The sequence below is a fragment of the Cariama cristata genome, unplaced genomic scaffold (assembly GCF_000690535.1).
Source record: "Cariama cristata isolate BGI_N322 unplaced genomic scaffold, ASM69053v1 scaffold19391, whole genome shotgun sequence".
NCBI classification, from domain to species: domain Eukaryota; kingdom Metazoa; phylum Chordata; class Aves; order Cariamiformes; family Cariamidae; genus Cariama; species Cariama cristata.
The window spans coordinates 15,006-28,393 of record NW_009597801.1 but is presented as its reverse complement, the minus strand read 5'-3'; the positions used below and the strand labels follow the sequence as shown (position 1 = coordinate 28,393).

At 37.4% G+C, this 13,388-nt stretch overlaps 1 protein-coding gene across 1 annotated transcript; it reads left to right on the top strand.

The window, feature by feature from the left end:
* The first annotated feature begins 10,365 nt into the window (after window positions 1-10,365).
* LOC104168465 (taste receptor type 2 member 40-like) lies at window positions 10,366-11,310 on the top strand. The gene has a single exon (XM_009709058.1). The coding sequence runs from the start codon at window positions 10,366-10,368 to the stop codon at window positions 11,308-11,310; it is 945 nt and encodes a 314-aa protein (XP_009707360.1).
* The last annotated feature ends 2,078 nt before the right edge of the window (window positions 11,311-13,388 follow it).

Below are 13,388 nucleotides of genomic sequence, written 5' to 3'. Positions count from 1 at the left end.
TCTCCAGTAGTTCCTTGTCTTCCTTGAACTGGGGATCCCAGAACTGGACACAGCACTCCAGATGTGGCCTCACCAGTGCAGAGTAGAGGGGCACGATAACCTCCCTCGACCTGCTGGCCACACTCTTCCTGATGCACCCCAAGATACCATTGGCCTTCTTGGCCATGAGGGCACCTTACTGCCTTATGGTCAACTTCCTGTCCACCAGGACTCCCAGGTCCTTCTCTGTCAGGCTACTCTCCAGCAGGTCAACCCCCAGACTGTACTGGTCTATGGGGTTATTCCTCCCTACCTGCAGGACCCTGCACTGTGCCTATTTTTCCACACTGAAGAGATTAGTTAGTACTTTGTTCTATGGAAGCCTGACTACAACTGTCCCAGGAAACATCCATATGTAGAAATTAATTCATAACAGGGTAAATTGACCTTGTATTTCTTACATTTTAATCTAAAACACAGGAAAAAAAATGCATAAGATTTTCGTGATTTTGAATATGTACCAAGTCAATCCCATGAAGTGATTGCCATTTGTTTCAGTGGTTCTCACTTGAGAAGGATATCGTTTGAACTCTTTGAATACAGTAAGCAGACACGTGTTGTTCTGTGCACTTTCTCAAGGATACGACAGCTTTTTATTTCATGCATCATTCACCCCTTGCTATAGTAATCACACGAAGTAACATTTCATTAATGTAAAGTTAAAAAGCTGATAGGATATTGAGAAATAATATCTGGACCCAGGCATGCTGGTAATGGATTTCATTGTATTGTGCTACCCCAAGTGAAGCTCACACCAACATGATGTCTTCTTACTGCAAAATAAATAAGAAATTGAATTGGAGATTATTTATTAATTTTCTTTATGGCTGAGAACCTGGACTAAAAAAGCCAAGGGAACTCAACTCCAGTACAGAAACTGCAACTTAAATGATGTGTATCAGAAAAAAAGTTTATCAGAATACGGACTTTTGCTTTCTTCATGCTGGCTATGAAGAGGTACAAGGAGAGACTCCAGGGTAAATCTTTCTGAACAGATAACATTTTCTCTTTCCTAGAGGCAGTGCCAAAAATATTGCTGACTTCCACAGTGAGTAGGATTTGCTGTGACACGTGTCATTTACATTACTCAAAAAGTGTAAGTAAGCACTGAAAATCAGGATTAATTTAAATTTGCATCACAGGTGGTGTAGAGTATTGACAAAGGAATTTGAATTGCAGTCAGTTGTCAAAATGACACACTGATTATACAAACACAAGTGAATCCAGCATCATACCAGTGTGAGGCTGTTTGCTAATGGTGCTGAAATGGTGATGACCTGTGAAAGATATTGTAGTCTTACTATTTATATGCACTAAAAGGTACATTTACATTAAAGATACAGAGTTGGCAAAAGTAAACACTTAAAATTTTATAATTAAAAATATTTATTTAAGGATGCCTATGCAGCATCCTGATGTCACAATCTTTAATGATATCACCACATAATTTTTTTTTTCCCTGAATACTTCCATCTGATACATTCATTGCAACAGGAAATACAGAGATTTCTATTTGCTGAATTTCAATTACTGCTTTCAAAGAGTACAGGAGCTTTCTTAAAAGGATTGCAAAGACCATTTTTTAAAATGGAAAATTATATAAAAAGCAATTTAAATGAAACTACTTCACATAAACATTAAAAAGCATTATCCTGAGGTAATTTTGTATTCCAGATGCATTTGGAAACTGAGGACAACTTCCTAATATCAACAGGTATATTTTAAACATTTAAAATCCAGTATTATGAAAAGGAATAGAAGAAAAAAAACTAACCTAACCCCAAGTTATGGATAGGCTTTGTTTCTTAGATACATTGTTTAATATAGTTTACATAAGAGTGGATTTCATTTTTTTATTTTGGTAGCTTTTCTAATTCTTGGTTCCTGTGTCCATCTGAGGTTCAAATATATGCAATGACAAAATGGAAGTGATTTACTTTGGGGCATTGGGGCTTCCTTCACCAGCCAAATGTAGAAATCTAGTGCCATCAGCCACAGGTATTTCTAGACATCAGTAGAGAGCTGGCAGATATGCCTCAGAACTTGAGAGAGACGTGGCAGCTACTGGAGGTCACCTCAGCCAGCGGCCTTTAGTCTCAGCGTAGGAGTTATTTTAAATGCCTACATAAGAAAGCACCCTGTGTTCTTCCAGCTGCTGCAGCAAGAAGAGATAGATCTTTGTGGAGTCCTGTGACATATCTTCCTGCACTGTACAGATGTCTTGGATATCCCTGGGCACCACTGATGGCCACAGACATCTCTTCTGCCTTTAGTCATAAGGGTTAATGGACTGCACAGAAAGTCTCTGCTGATCTGCCTTTGGATGCCTACTTTAGGTGAACTGAATCTCTCCACAGGCTCCAGTGACTATGCTGACCAGATCTTTGTCTGCTGTGAGACAGTAGACAACAGCACAGATGTAGACATTGGCCTTTAGTGGGACTTGGCAGTGTGAGGTTTATGGTTTGACTCAGTGATCTTAAAGGTCTTTTCCAACCTAAAAGATTTTATGATTTAGGCATTTAGGCACTTAGGCACATGTCGAAGTCAACGCTGAAACTCAGTCCTACCCTAGATGGTAGTTACTAACTCAATTCAGTGCCCATTGTTCCCACAATAAAGAGAACACTTAAGAAAACTGCATGTTATTCAATAGCATTTTTGGGGAGAGGCATTTTAGAAGGTGATTTAAGTCTTCAACATGTCTTCTTTGCTCAGTCCACCACTACACTGTAAGAAGGTGAAAGTATTTGTTAGCACTAGAAATGTATCTTCTTTTAAATGGCATTATTTTTATTACCATCACTCCTGGGTTCTTTTTTCATGATTTGGGAATAGATAGTAAAGGAATAGGGAAAGTGAAGAGATGGGTCTTGTTTCATGCACTTTGTCTACATGGACTGTGGTTAAGTAAAATAGTTCAACTCATACCAAAAATCAATCATAAGGACTGTGCTTATCTTTAAGTCCTGGTAGTCTATAAGCAATCTTAACATCAGGTGTATGCTAAAAAAGGTGTCGTGAATAAGGACAACTTTTAAGAACGGTATTTCCGAACTGGGGCCATGAAATGGATAACTGCTGATGCTGGCAGGATATCTGAAATCTAACACAAGATAGAATAAGGAAAGTTGACTCAGAAAATATGCTCCAATGTACAAGTCTGGCACCTGGGTTAGAAATGTGTATTTATTCTCTGGGTGAAGCTAAGCAGAAATTGTAGGTGCTGAGCATAGTGCAATGACCACTTTGCACAAAGTTTCACTGTTGTCCTTGGCAACTTTGTCAGTAGGAATATCCAACTAGGTGGAAAGGAGTACACTAACCATAAAATGTAATTGAGATGGAAAATAATAGAGCTGTTCTTGCACCTATGGTTTGGGGAAAAAGAAACGAGAAGCAGTTTTCTAACACTTCGGACTTGTTAAGAAACACATGAAACGCAATTCCAATTTTATCAACAGAGTAGCCAGATGCAGTTTAAGATAAAGCATTCCTGGAGGATAAGAAAAAACAAAGTAAAATCTTCTAAATCCATTGAGAAGCTGGACCAATCAAGGAGAGTAATATTGTCAAACACAGGTTTGATAATTATTCTATAATTTTGCAACTTTGTGTCTCATTTTAATGTAATATTTTAACCTTTTCCTTAATAGAGTAAATCAAATGTATTATCTTTCTTTGATCTTGTTTTATAGAAAGTGTGATTGTTGAGTAATCTCAGTTAATAACTCCATTCCTTTGGACGTGGTGACTCTCTGAATAGCAGGAAATGGGATGATGAGGAAAGGTCTAGCAACCAACATCAGGAGCAGATTTCTGAAAGCAGATACTGGTCAGTGGTTATTTTAAAATCTAGTGACACTAGGATACGGTGAAGAGGTCTTCCAAAGCATTTGTGCCAAGCCCTAAATGTGGTGGCACAGTGACTTCTGACATTGTGAAAGACTGTGCATGCATATGAGACAAGGAGCAGTTATAGCTCTGAAAGTCCCTGAATGGACTGTAAAGTTGTTTCTTGAGATGTCTGAACTTCCAAGAACTCAGGTGCTAAAACTGGGTTTATGACACCTTTGAAAAACAGTTTGGGGCTTGCCTATTTCTGTACATGCACCTTTTTTTTTTTTTGTATCCTGATCCAGACATTTAGCTTTATTGCTGGTAGCCTAAAAAGGGGAATATTGAACACACCTTAGCTTTATGATTTACTTTTTCTATCAACTTCCTGACATTGTTAGGCTTTTCCTCACTCTTTCTTCCCTTGCTTAATAAGAAAAAACATCTAAGTTGCAGTCCTCCTGGTAATTCAACACTGGGTTTTTTCAAAACATAAAAAGTTGTCATGTCCCCCAGGCAATGCAGGTTACCAAGGTCTATTGTTCTGACTGATGTAATTAGAGACTTTTCTTCTAGGAGTTGTGTATGATCACTGAAATTTTTGCCAGTCTTCAACTGAGTGCAAGAGAAATGTCCATGAAAATGGCAGACTAAGAAGTTAACATTATATGTCATGATTAAAAGTCTTTACTTATTTTAATAAGTGTAAGAAAAATACATACACTATTGAAACTGAAGACTGAGGGTCAATATGCTTTCATTGAAAAGCTTTCACTGAACAGCAGTGTTATATAATGTTAATTATAACTTATAAGTTATTAAGCTTTCTGACTGATATTGTGCAGTACTCAATGAAACCAACTCAGCTCAGAGAAGCTCTTCCAGTCATAGTAACAAAGATCAGATAAGGACTGAACTATGACTGTTGACTGGTAATTCACAATGTTCATATGGAGAAGAAAACAAAAGTCTTTATTGTTGACTCAGCTAACACAATATTAATCCCTGGGGACAGTAAAGAAAGCTTTGAGTGACATTTTATCTGGGACCAAGGAAGGTATAAGTAGAGATGAGAAGCTAGTTCCTTCACGAATTGAATTTGGGTAGGGTAAAGATAAGCGATCTTCTGATCACTTAGAATGATATGCGGCAAGGTTTTGGTAAGGCTCTGTGGAAAAGTGGATTTAGGAGGGAATTATATTGATCTCTAGTGTATTGAAGGTGGTCCTCTTATGCAACAGAGGACATAAACTAGAGGGGAATGAAAGTACAAAATGAGAGAAAGTGGTGCAGATATTGGGAAGTGAACACATTTCCTTTCATACTTCATATAGTATAAACCATAAACTCATACTTACAAATACTGTCTTGAGTTAATGAAGATGTATATTAAACTCTTTTTGTTCATGGTAAGGAGCCACTGATAATTGTCATTAGTTTGTTGCAATTGCCTACTCCTTTCTTTTGGGGTGTAAATGCATCCTTACTTCCTTAAAAGTGTAGTTACACCTTCCTTTTCATCTGTGTAACATTGTTTGATCTTCTTGACCTCTTGCAAGTATTTCAGAGGACCCTTTCCACTAGTTGCATCTGATAAGTCTTCCATTTTGACAATGGCTTTCTGAAAAAGATAAATAATGGTGATGTACTGAAATTAACGGTACGTTATTTCCAGTACAATAATGACAGCAGCATGACAACTTGCAAATTAATGGTAAAATAGATTATCACCCTTTCACACATATTTTTGAGGTATTTTGTACAATATAAAGTCAGGAATGTGTTAAACGGCAGCATAATTTATTGTTGTTTACCAGATACAGGATATTTTATTAAGGTTCACAAGCCTTCTATATCTTGTCAAATGTGTGAGGAACATTTCATAAACCATTTTGGAAAGTGCCATGGATGTAAACAGCCAGTAATAGAGCCAAGAATGTTGCTTCTGGGCACATTTCTTAAACTTAATTATTCATGTCTCTGCTATACAATTTTCTTTGCAAATTTTCTTTTGCAGGCCTGTTTTTGCATCTTGTACAAGAACTATTCTTCCATGTTCTGTTTTATTCAATTATTTTACTGTAAGGATCCTAGCAGTAGTAGCACTTCACTGTCTTATGCCAGTGCTCAGAGATTTCAATCAGAGCTGGACTTCATGATACAATGTGTGCAATTTACTATGGGCTGTAAAATGCTTATTTGCTAAAAGGAGCTCATGATGTAGAGGTGAACGAATGTCACGAGGTTCCTGTAGCCACTTACTCCACTGGAATTACATTTACTATGATTGCCTGGGAAGCAGTGTCCTTCTTCCAACTTGAAGTGTTTTTCTTTATTTTTTTCTATCACACAATATGAGCAAACAATAATAAGATATTCTCATCTCCTTGTCTCCTTTCGTTAGGAAATTGAATGTTTATCATTAAGGTAATATTAATTCTTGAGTTCTTGGACTGTTTGCAAGCCCTCTAATTTTGTGATAGAATAACGCATTAGTGGTCAGCAAATAGTTAAAACTTTCCAAAGACAAAACTATAATATCAGTAGGATGTGGGTAAAAAGTTGAAATTCTTCCAAGATTTTTCTTTCTGAGTATAATCCCAAAATGAAATTCCAGGATTACAGCTGGATATTTTTTTGTTTTGAGATAGGAGACAGGAGGGAGACTTCAGGATCCCAGCACTGCAGTTAGGTTGATCTAGAGCACTCGTGAATTATGATTTATGAGATCTGCACTTCGGATACACTATTGTTACTTGTGCTCGTCATTGAAACCCTGTTACAACAGAGAACATGGCCAGCTCTGCTGCTGCAAGAATAGACTATTAAGGTTAAATTTAAATTGCCACGACTGGGAGTGCCTCCCCACACTCATGTTCAGATAAGCACCTTAACCTCATCCTCATTTCACTCTGGGTCATGGATTAGCCTTTACCTGTCCATGTCTCCATGTGATGGGAACCCTGGCTCTCAGGTTGGAAGGGAGTTCAGCTGCACAGACTTTCTAAATGCCCATCTCTAACATGTTAGGCTTTGTTTGTTTGTTTGTTTGTTTTCTGAATGTGCTGGAGCTATCACATTACAAAGATTTACATTTTGAAATTTGATCCAAATTTGGATTAATATTGATGAGGGCAGCAAAAGACTCATTTCAGTATGCAGAGAGATGAGTGAGGATAATGAAGGATGGTGGCAGTCTGAGTACCTGTCATGTCACACCAAAATCAAAGCTTTTGCTTCAAAAAATAGTAGCAATAACTTTATGAGAAGAAAAAGCCAGTCTTATTGAATATATTCCAATTTTTCTCATCCCCAATCCAACCATAGACAATTACTTTTCAGTAAAAGTTGTGAAACAGTGGACATAGATAATTCATCAGCGGCATTTCTAAGATACGCATCTTCCTGAACAATACCAGAAATAGATCTTCCGGTATCACATTCGTACTCACAGTAAAATGTCAAAAGATTAACCAGATAACAGTTAATTGGTTCTTCGTGGATCTCTGTAGGAGCTGAACAGGTAGTGTTTTACAAGAGTCAGAAACTTTGCTCTGCTGTAATAATGTCTCTAACTGTAACAATTAAAATCACTGTAGGGATTGTGAGAAGCGTATTTATTACCATTGTTAATTGGAATGCATGAATCGAAAGAGGAAAGATGTTATGCTGTGAGCTGAACCTGACTTCTCTGAGTACAGTGAGACTCATCTTGCAAGGGAAAATGTTGTTCAGACACTTCTCTCCAGTATTTACTCTTTGTGTCATGCTAAGATTGTTCTAGGACTATTTTTAAGAATTGCTATTGTCTGCTTTACTTTGTGGCTCAACTGCTGTTATAAATACACCCAAATACTCTCCCAGAGGATAAATTCAAGGAACTCTGACATTTTCTAGGGTCTCTTGTTTCTCCTCTGACAACTAAACTTGGTCTGATCATGACCGTTAACTCTGTAGCTCAAAAAGAAGTCTACTAAAGAGCATTTATGTGGCAACCCGACCTATAAGATTAGGAAAGGGCAAGAAGGGGAACAAGAGAATTCAAGGCCAGGAGATGAGACTATGATGATCTCCAGTGGACAACCTGATCACTGTCTGGAGCCAGCACCAAGTATGATCAAGTCCTGGTTGCTGTTACCCATAAACTGGTCTTTTGTATCTTGGTGTTTGCAAGTGTGTGTCACCAGCATACACAAGCGGAGTTGTTATCCTCTGGAGAACTCCTGAAGATGACAGCACCAGTACAGTCCATCAGGAAGCTCTTGAGCTACTAGGGGACAAAGCAAGAGGAAATATTTATTTAGAAGCCATTCCTAGGAGCAGAGCACATTAGACATAGGTCACTGACAGAGCACTGAGGGACAGGTTGTTTCCACTACCTGAGTTGTGAAGACTTAAATACTACTAGGGTGCAAAGGTTGTGTGATGGTTTCTTTCTCAAGGAGCTAGCAGGAGTCCTCAAGGACGGAATGTTCCTTTGTGTCTCAAGTTGTTATTCCCATTTTTGGTCTTGCTTAGAGGAAAATGAAATGGGTGGGTAAAGATTAGATACTGTTTTCTTTAAAATTCTCACTTTTGATAGCACATATGAAGAGAGAATAGAATTTTGTAACTGTTGGAACAACTGAAAATTAATTTTAGTCATGCCTTTTTCTAGATTGTATCTTCTGCTGTAGTTTCTTCTACTTTATAATTGCAGTGTTGTTTTTTATAAGTGCATAAAAATAAAGTGTTATTGTCATGTTCCCTTGAGTAACTCAATGACTACATTTTTGAGCTGACTACTATAATTATGTAATGCATATTCTGTGTACATAAAGCTTTATGCATATAGATTTAAAATACACAGTAGGTGTTGAGTTAACTTCCCTTATCATTTTTTCCTTAGTAAGATGTGACTTTTCCACTATTTTGAATAATTTTGGTGAAGAACATGACAAAAAAAGTAAATATATTCTTAGTTTAGATTTGTTTGTTTTTTCTCTCGGGCTTTTTAAAATCTGGAACTGATATACAATATTTCGTAAATAGGATGGTTATTTTAAATCCACGTTTTAAATTCACCTTTTCATTTCAATAAGTTAACAAAGTAATGTACTTATACAAATTTAAGTTAACTGTTTCTCTTCTGAACAATTCAACAAAAACTTGAAGCTTGGATGTAATGTTAAACAGTAAAACCAATTGGCAGTTTTTACCACATTCAGATTAGAAGCTTGGTCTACTTTTTGCTTTGAGTCATTTTATTCTGTTGAGAAATGGACTCCAGAAGTATATGTCAACTTTCCCACAAAAACAATAAATATTTTACTGCCAAAGAACTTCCAGACTTTTTCCAGTGGTCAAATGATCTCATCTGCTTCTTACCTTGTTGTCAAAGTCTTCACTTTTTGTTTCATTTTTCTTCAATTCAAGAAAGAACATATTGACAGTATTAATGTGTCAATATTGTATTCACAGATTGGATTAGTGGGCCTGGGGTTGGGAAGGTGAGGACATATTGTTCTGAAAATCCAGACATATTTCTTTATAAATAAGTGCTAATGCAGGATGCCAATTAATGGGTCTCAATCCACTGTTCTGGACTGCTATACTCATTACAGCACCTAGCCAAAGCTATGGATGCAGATGGATGACAGATTTTCACTCCATAAAGCAGAACAGATCTAGATCTGCCATCTAGACAAAGAAACTTCTCTGTGGCATGCAGGTGGGATAGAGGTCAGGACAGCGAAAGCAGCTGGAGAAGGTGAGGCTTTTAACAGGGTTCTGCTAGAGGGATTGCTCTGCCTCACTAGCCTGTCATCAGTGCTCATCCTACAATCAGTCACTGTCATCTTTTGATCTTATATATGTAACCAACACAAGATCTAATATATAAGATGTGGTCAGCTATATGGAGCAATAATCCTTAGGTCAATACAGCTTTGTTGTCTGGAGTGCTTCCCTGGAATAGGGCTGGAGGCTGTATAATTTTCTCCATGTTAAAATGGTTGCAACTGTTTGGTCTAGCTATAATTGATAGACCTTCAAAGCAGTATGAAAGATACTAGTTACAATATAAGACCTCTTGTTGTCTCCTGATATATGCTCCTGCTTGTGCTGGGTTGCACGATACATTGCCTTCCACATTGTGAGGTACAGGTGTAACCAGAGAGCCACAGAGCTTTCTGTCATTCTAAGTAGGAATGTAAACAATTGGATGAAAGATGAGGACGTTCATACGGCTGACTATCCCACATCCCTAAGGAAAAACATAGGCAAATCTTATGCATGTACAATGTTAGAATTAATTATTAATTCCTTTTCTCATTTGCATATTCAGGAAGAACATCAACAATCATTTTCCACTATCATTTCCACATGTCTTTTTGTTCCTAGATATATGGTGAGCAGGCTGGAGCTGGAGCTAGTCAGATACCATCAGGTCTGCTCAACTTCTTGCACAGCTCCACAAGCTAATCAGGCAGAGGCGACCAAAGCAGCAAGATGTTGCCGCCAGTTCTTATCATTTCAATAAGTATTGTAGCTATTGAAGTTGTTGTTGGATTTATTGGAAATGGATTTATTACAGCTGTTAATATCATTAACTGGATCAAAAGCAAAAAAATTTCTTCCGCTGATATGATCCTGATCTTTCTGAGCACATCAAGATTTATCTTGCAGGTGACCATACTGATGTACATTCACAGTCTCTACTTTGTGGATGTGTTTAAGTTGGCTTCTGTGTACAAAGCTTTTGGCACTGTATGGATGTTTGTAAACCATGCCAGTTTGTGGTTCAGTACCTGGCTCTATGTACTCTACTGTGTAAAAATAATCAATTTCACTCAGTGGCTGTTGCTGCAAATCAAGCTCAGAATAGCTGGGATGGTGCCATGGCTTCTTCTAGGATCGTTGGTGATCTCTTCTGTGACTTCTCTTCCTTTACTATGGATTACCCCCAGCACTTACCTCTGCAGCTCAACGGGGAACTGTAGAGTAAATAGCACAGAACATATCACTGACTGGGATAGTTCGCATCTCTACCTGTTTCTTCTTTATTTTGTAGGTTGCTTTTTCCCTCTAGTACTATCTGTGATAGCCTCAGCTCTACTAATTACTTCTCTATGGAAACACACAAAGAAGATGCAACGTTATGCGGATACTTTCAGGGATCCTTTGATAGATGTTCACCTAACTGCCATTAAATCCATTATTTCTTTCTTGATCCTATATCTTTCCAGTTCTGCGGCTCAAATTCTGTTGATACTGACAACTTCTCAAAGTAAAGATGTGAAAGTTGCAGTGTCTTTAGTTGTAACTGGGGCATATCCTTCCATACACTCTATTATCCTGATCATAATCAATTCAAAACTGAAATTGGCATTTAGGATCCTTTGCCAGCATTTTCAGTGCCATTTGGAAAATGTGACTCTAAGCCCCATATTATAGCTTGAGAGAAACACTCTCCAGTAACAGATCTGGAATCAAGACTTTTAAGCACGTATTGCTTCACCATTTTATTTCTTAGTTAGTAACTTCCATCTTCCAGGATTTCTGTGATTAGGTCTCCTTTACATTTCAGAACATCTGGAATGACATGCATGCTTGGCTTTTTTTCTACAGCAGTCTTGCTTCCTGAATCTTATTTAATGAAAGCTGAGAATAAGAATGCACTGAAAGGACACAATGCACTTAAATAAGAAATCAAGTATAGGATGCTTTGTGATTTCAGATTCTCAGTTTAAGACTGACAGTTTTATGATATGTTTGAATTGAAGAAAATGGGGCTAAAACAGAGACAAAATTTACAGAGCTCACAAATATCAATTCTCTGCTAAAGGATCTTTCACCTGAGAAGCTTAAAATTGGATTAAACGCATGTTGTACAAGCCATAGCTGGTGTGACATACAAACAGAATATGCTTCTAAACATGAAAAACTAGCTAAAAGATAACTTGAGGGAATATTAAGATTTGGAAACATACAGCCAATTAATGTAGTTGAATTTCATTCTGAATCAGGTGTATTTGTGTTAGGATTCCAATATGTATACAAAAATTTAGTGGTTAAATATCTTTTTTAAATGGATCTTTTTGTTCAAAACATATTTTATATTCATTCATTTGGTTTTCTTGAAAGTGGATTACTAATGTGGTGATGACAATGTAAACAGATGTAGGTACATAGGTCTACCTGTCCACTGTAGAAAATCTTCTTGTTGAGTACACCGTTCTGATCACAAATTTGCCTTTTTACTATGATTTAATATGATTTTCTGTTACTTTGAGTAGTTGTGAGCTGTTTCAAAGGCTGTTCTCTTTTAATATTTTATATTACTATGAAGTTTCACATGAGGTTGATGAAATATGTTCAATAAATCCTGTCGTGTTTTATCAAACAATGTGTTAGATGATTCTACTCCGAAGTTCTCAGCTCAGCTCAAGTATCTTTATGCTGTATATCCTCTCTGAAGGAATTTAGATAATGCTAGATTATAAATCACTATGGTGAGAGTTCAGTCCCATCTATAAAACTAACGAACAGGGTGATTCACTTAGTCTTGGAGTGTATCAACTTCAATGTTTGAATCATTGGAGTAATACCTTTATAAAACGCTCTGAAATGACTATTTAACAACATTAGATAAAGGGTGAATACAATGTTTTTAACTGATATCTTAAAATATTTTTTACAATGAAATATATGTTAATAGGAGGTTTAAATGAATGCACTGTGTAATATGAAGTGATATGAGTATTAACATGTGTAAACAGTGGGGTCTAACTGCATAGCAGGAGACAAGGATGATTAAAATCATAAACATAGCCTTTGGAGGTGCAGTAAAATGTACTGTAAAACTAAGACTAACGTAACGTCCAGCGCTGTGCGTGCTGCATCAACAGAGACCTAAAAGTCCCTCAAGTGCCCTGCCAGTATAGTTCTGCAGGGAAGCAGGTGGGAACCACCGTGGTCACACCGCAGCACCACCCGGCTCTACAGCTGCATGTCCTGCCAACGTGGACCAAGATTAGAGGAGTCGCACAGTAGTAGCTCTTTTGGTCCTTTTTCCTGCTGGCAGCATCATGAAAAGAAAGCCTCCTGAAAGAAATTAGGGATTCTTTGGTGGTTGTCATGGTGTTTGGAGTTTTTTGTGGTGGGGGCGGGGAGGTGTTTGGTAATGGTATTTGGGTTTTTTTAACCTGATCAGGAAGCTCTGATAAAATTATTTTCCCCAACGAGTTCATTTCTTTTTAGGTATTTCCAAACCCATTTCTGATAGCAGTCTGAAAGAAAAGGATCAGAGTCAAGTACGAAAATAAAGACCCCTGCTCAGCTTTTTCACCGCCTCCTCACCTTCAGGAGGGGGAGATCTGAGGCAGCAGCAATGATTAATAAAATATCCTTCAGTACTTCCAGGAGAGAGGAGGACAAAGCTTAAGCATTTGATGTCTTTATATTGTATTGATGAAAGTTTTGTTACACACAGCATAGAGTGAGATAGATGGGTACATAAATTAGAATTTTAA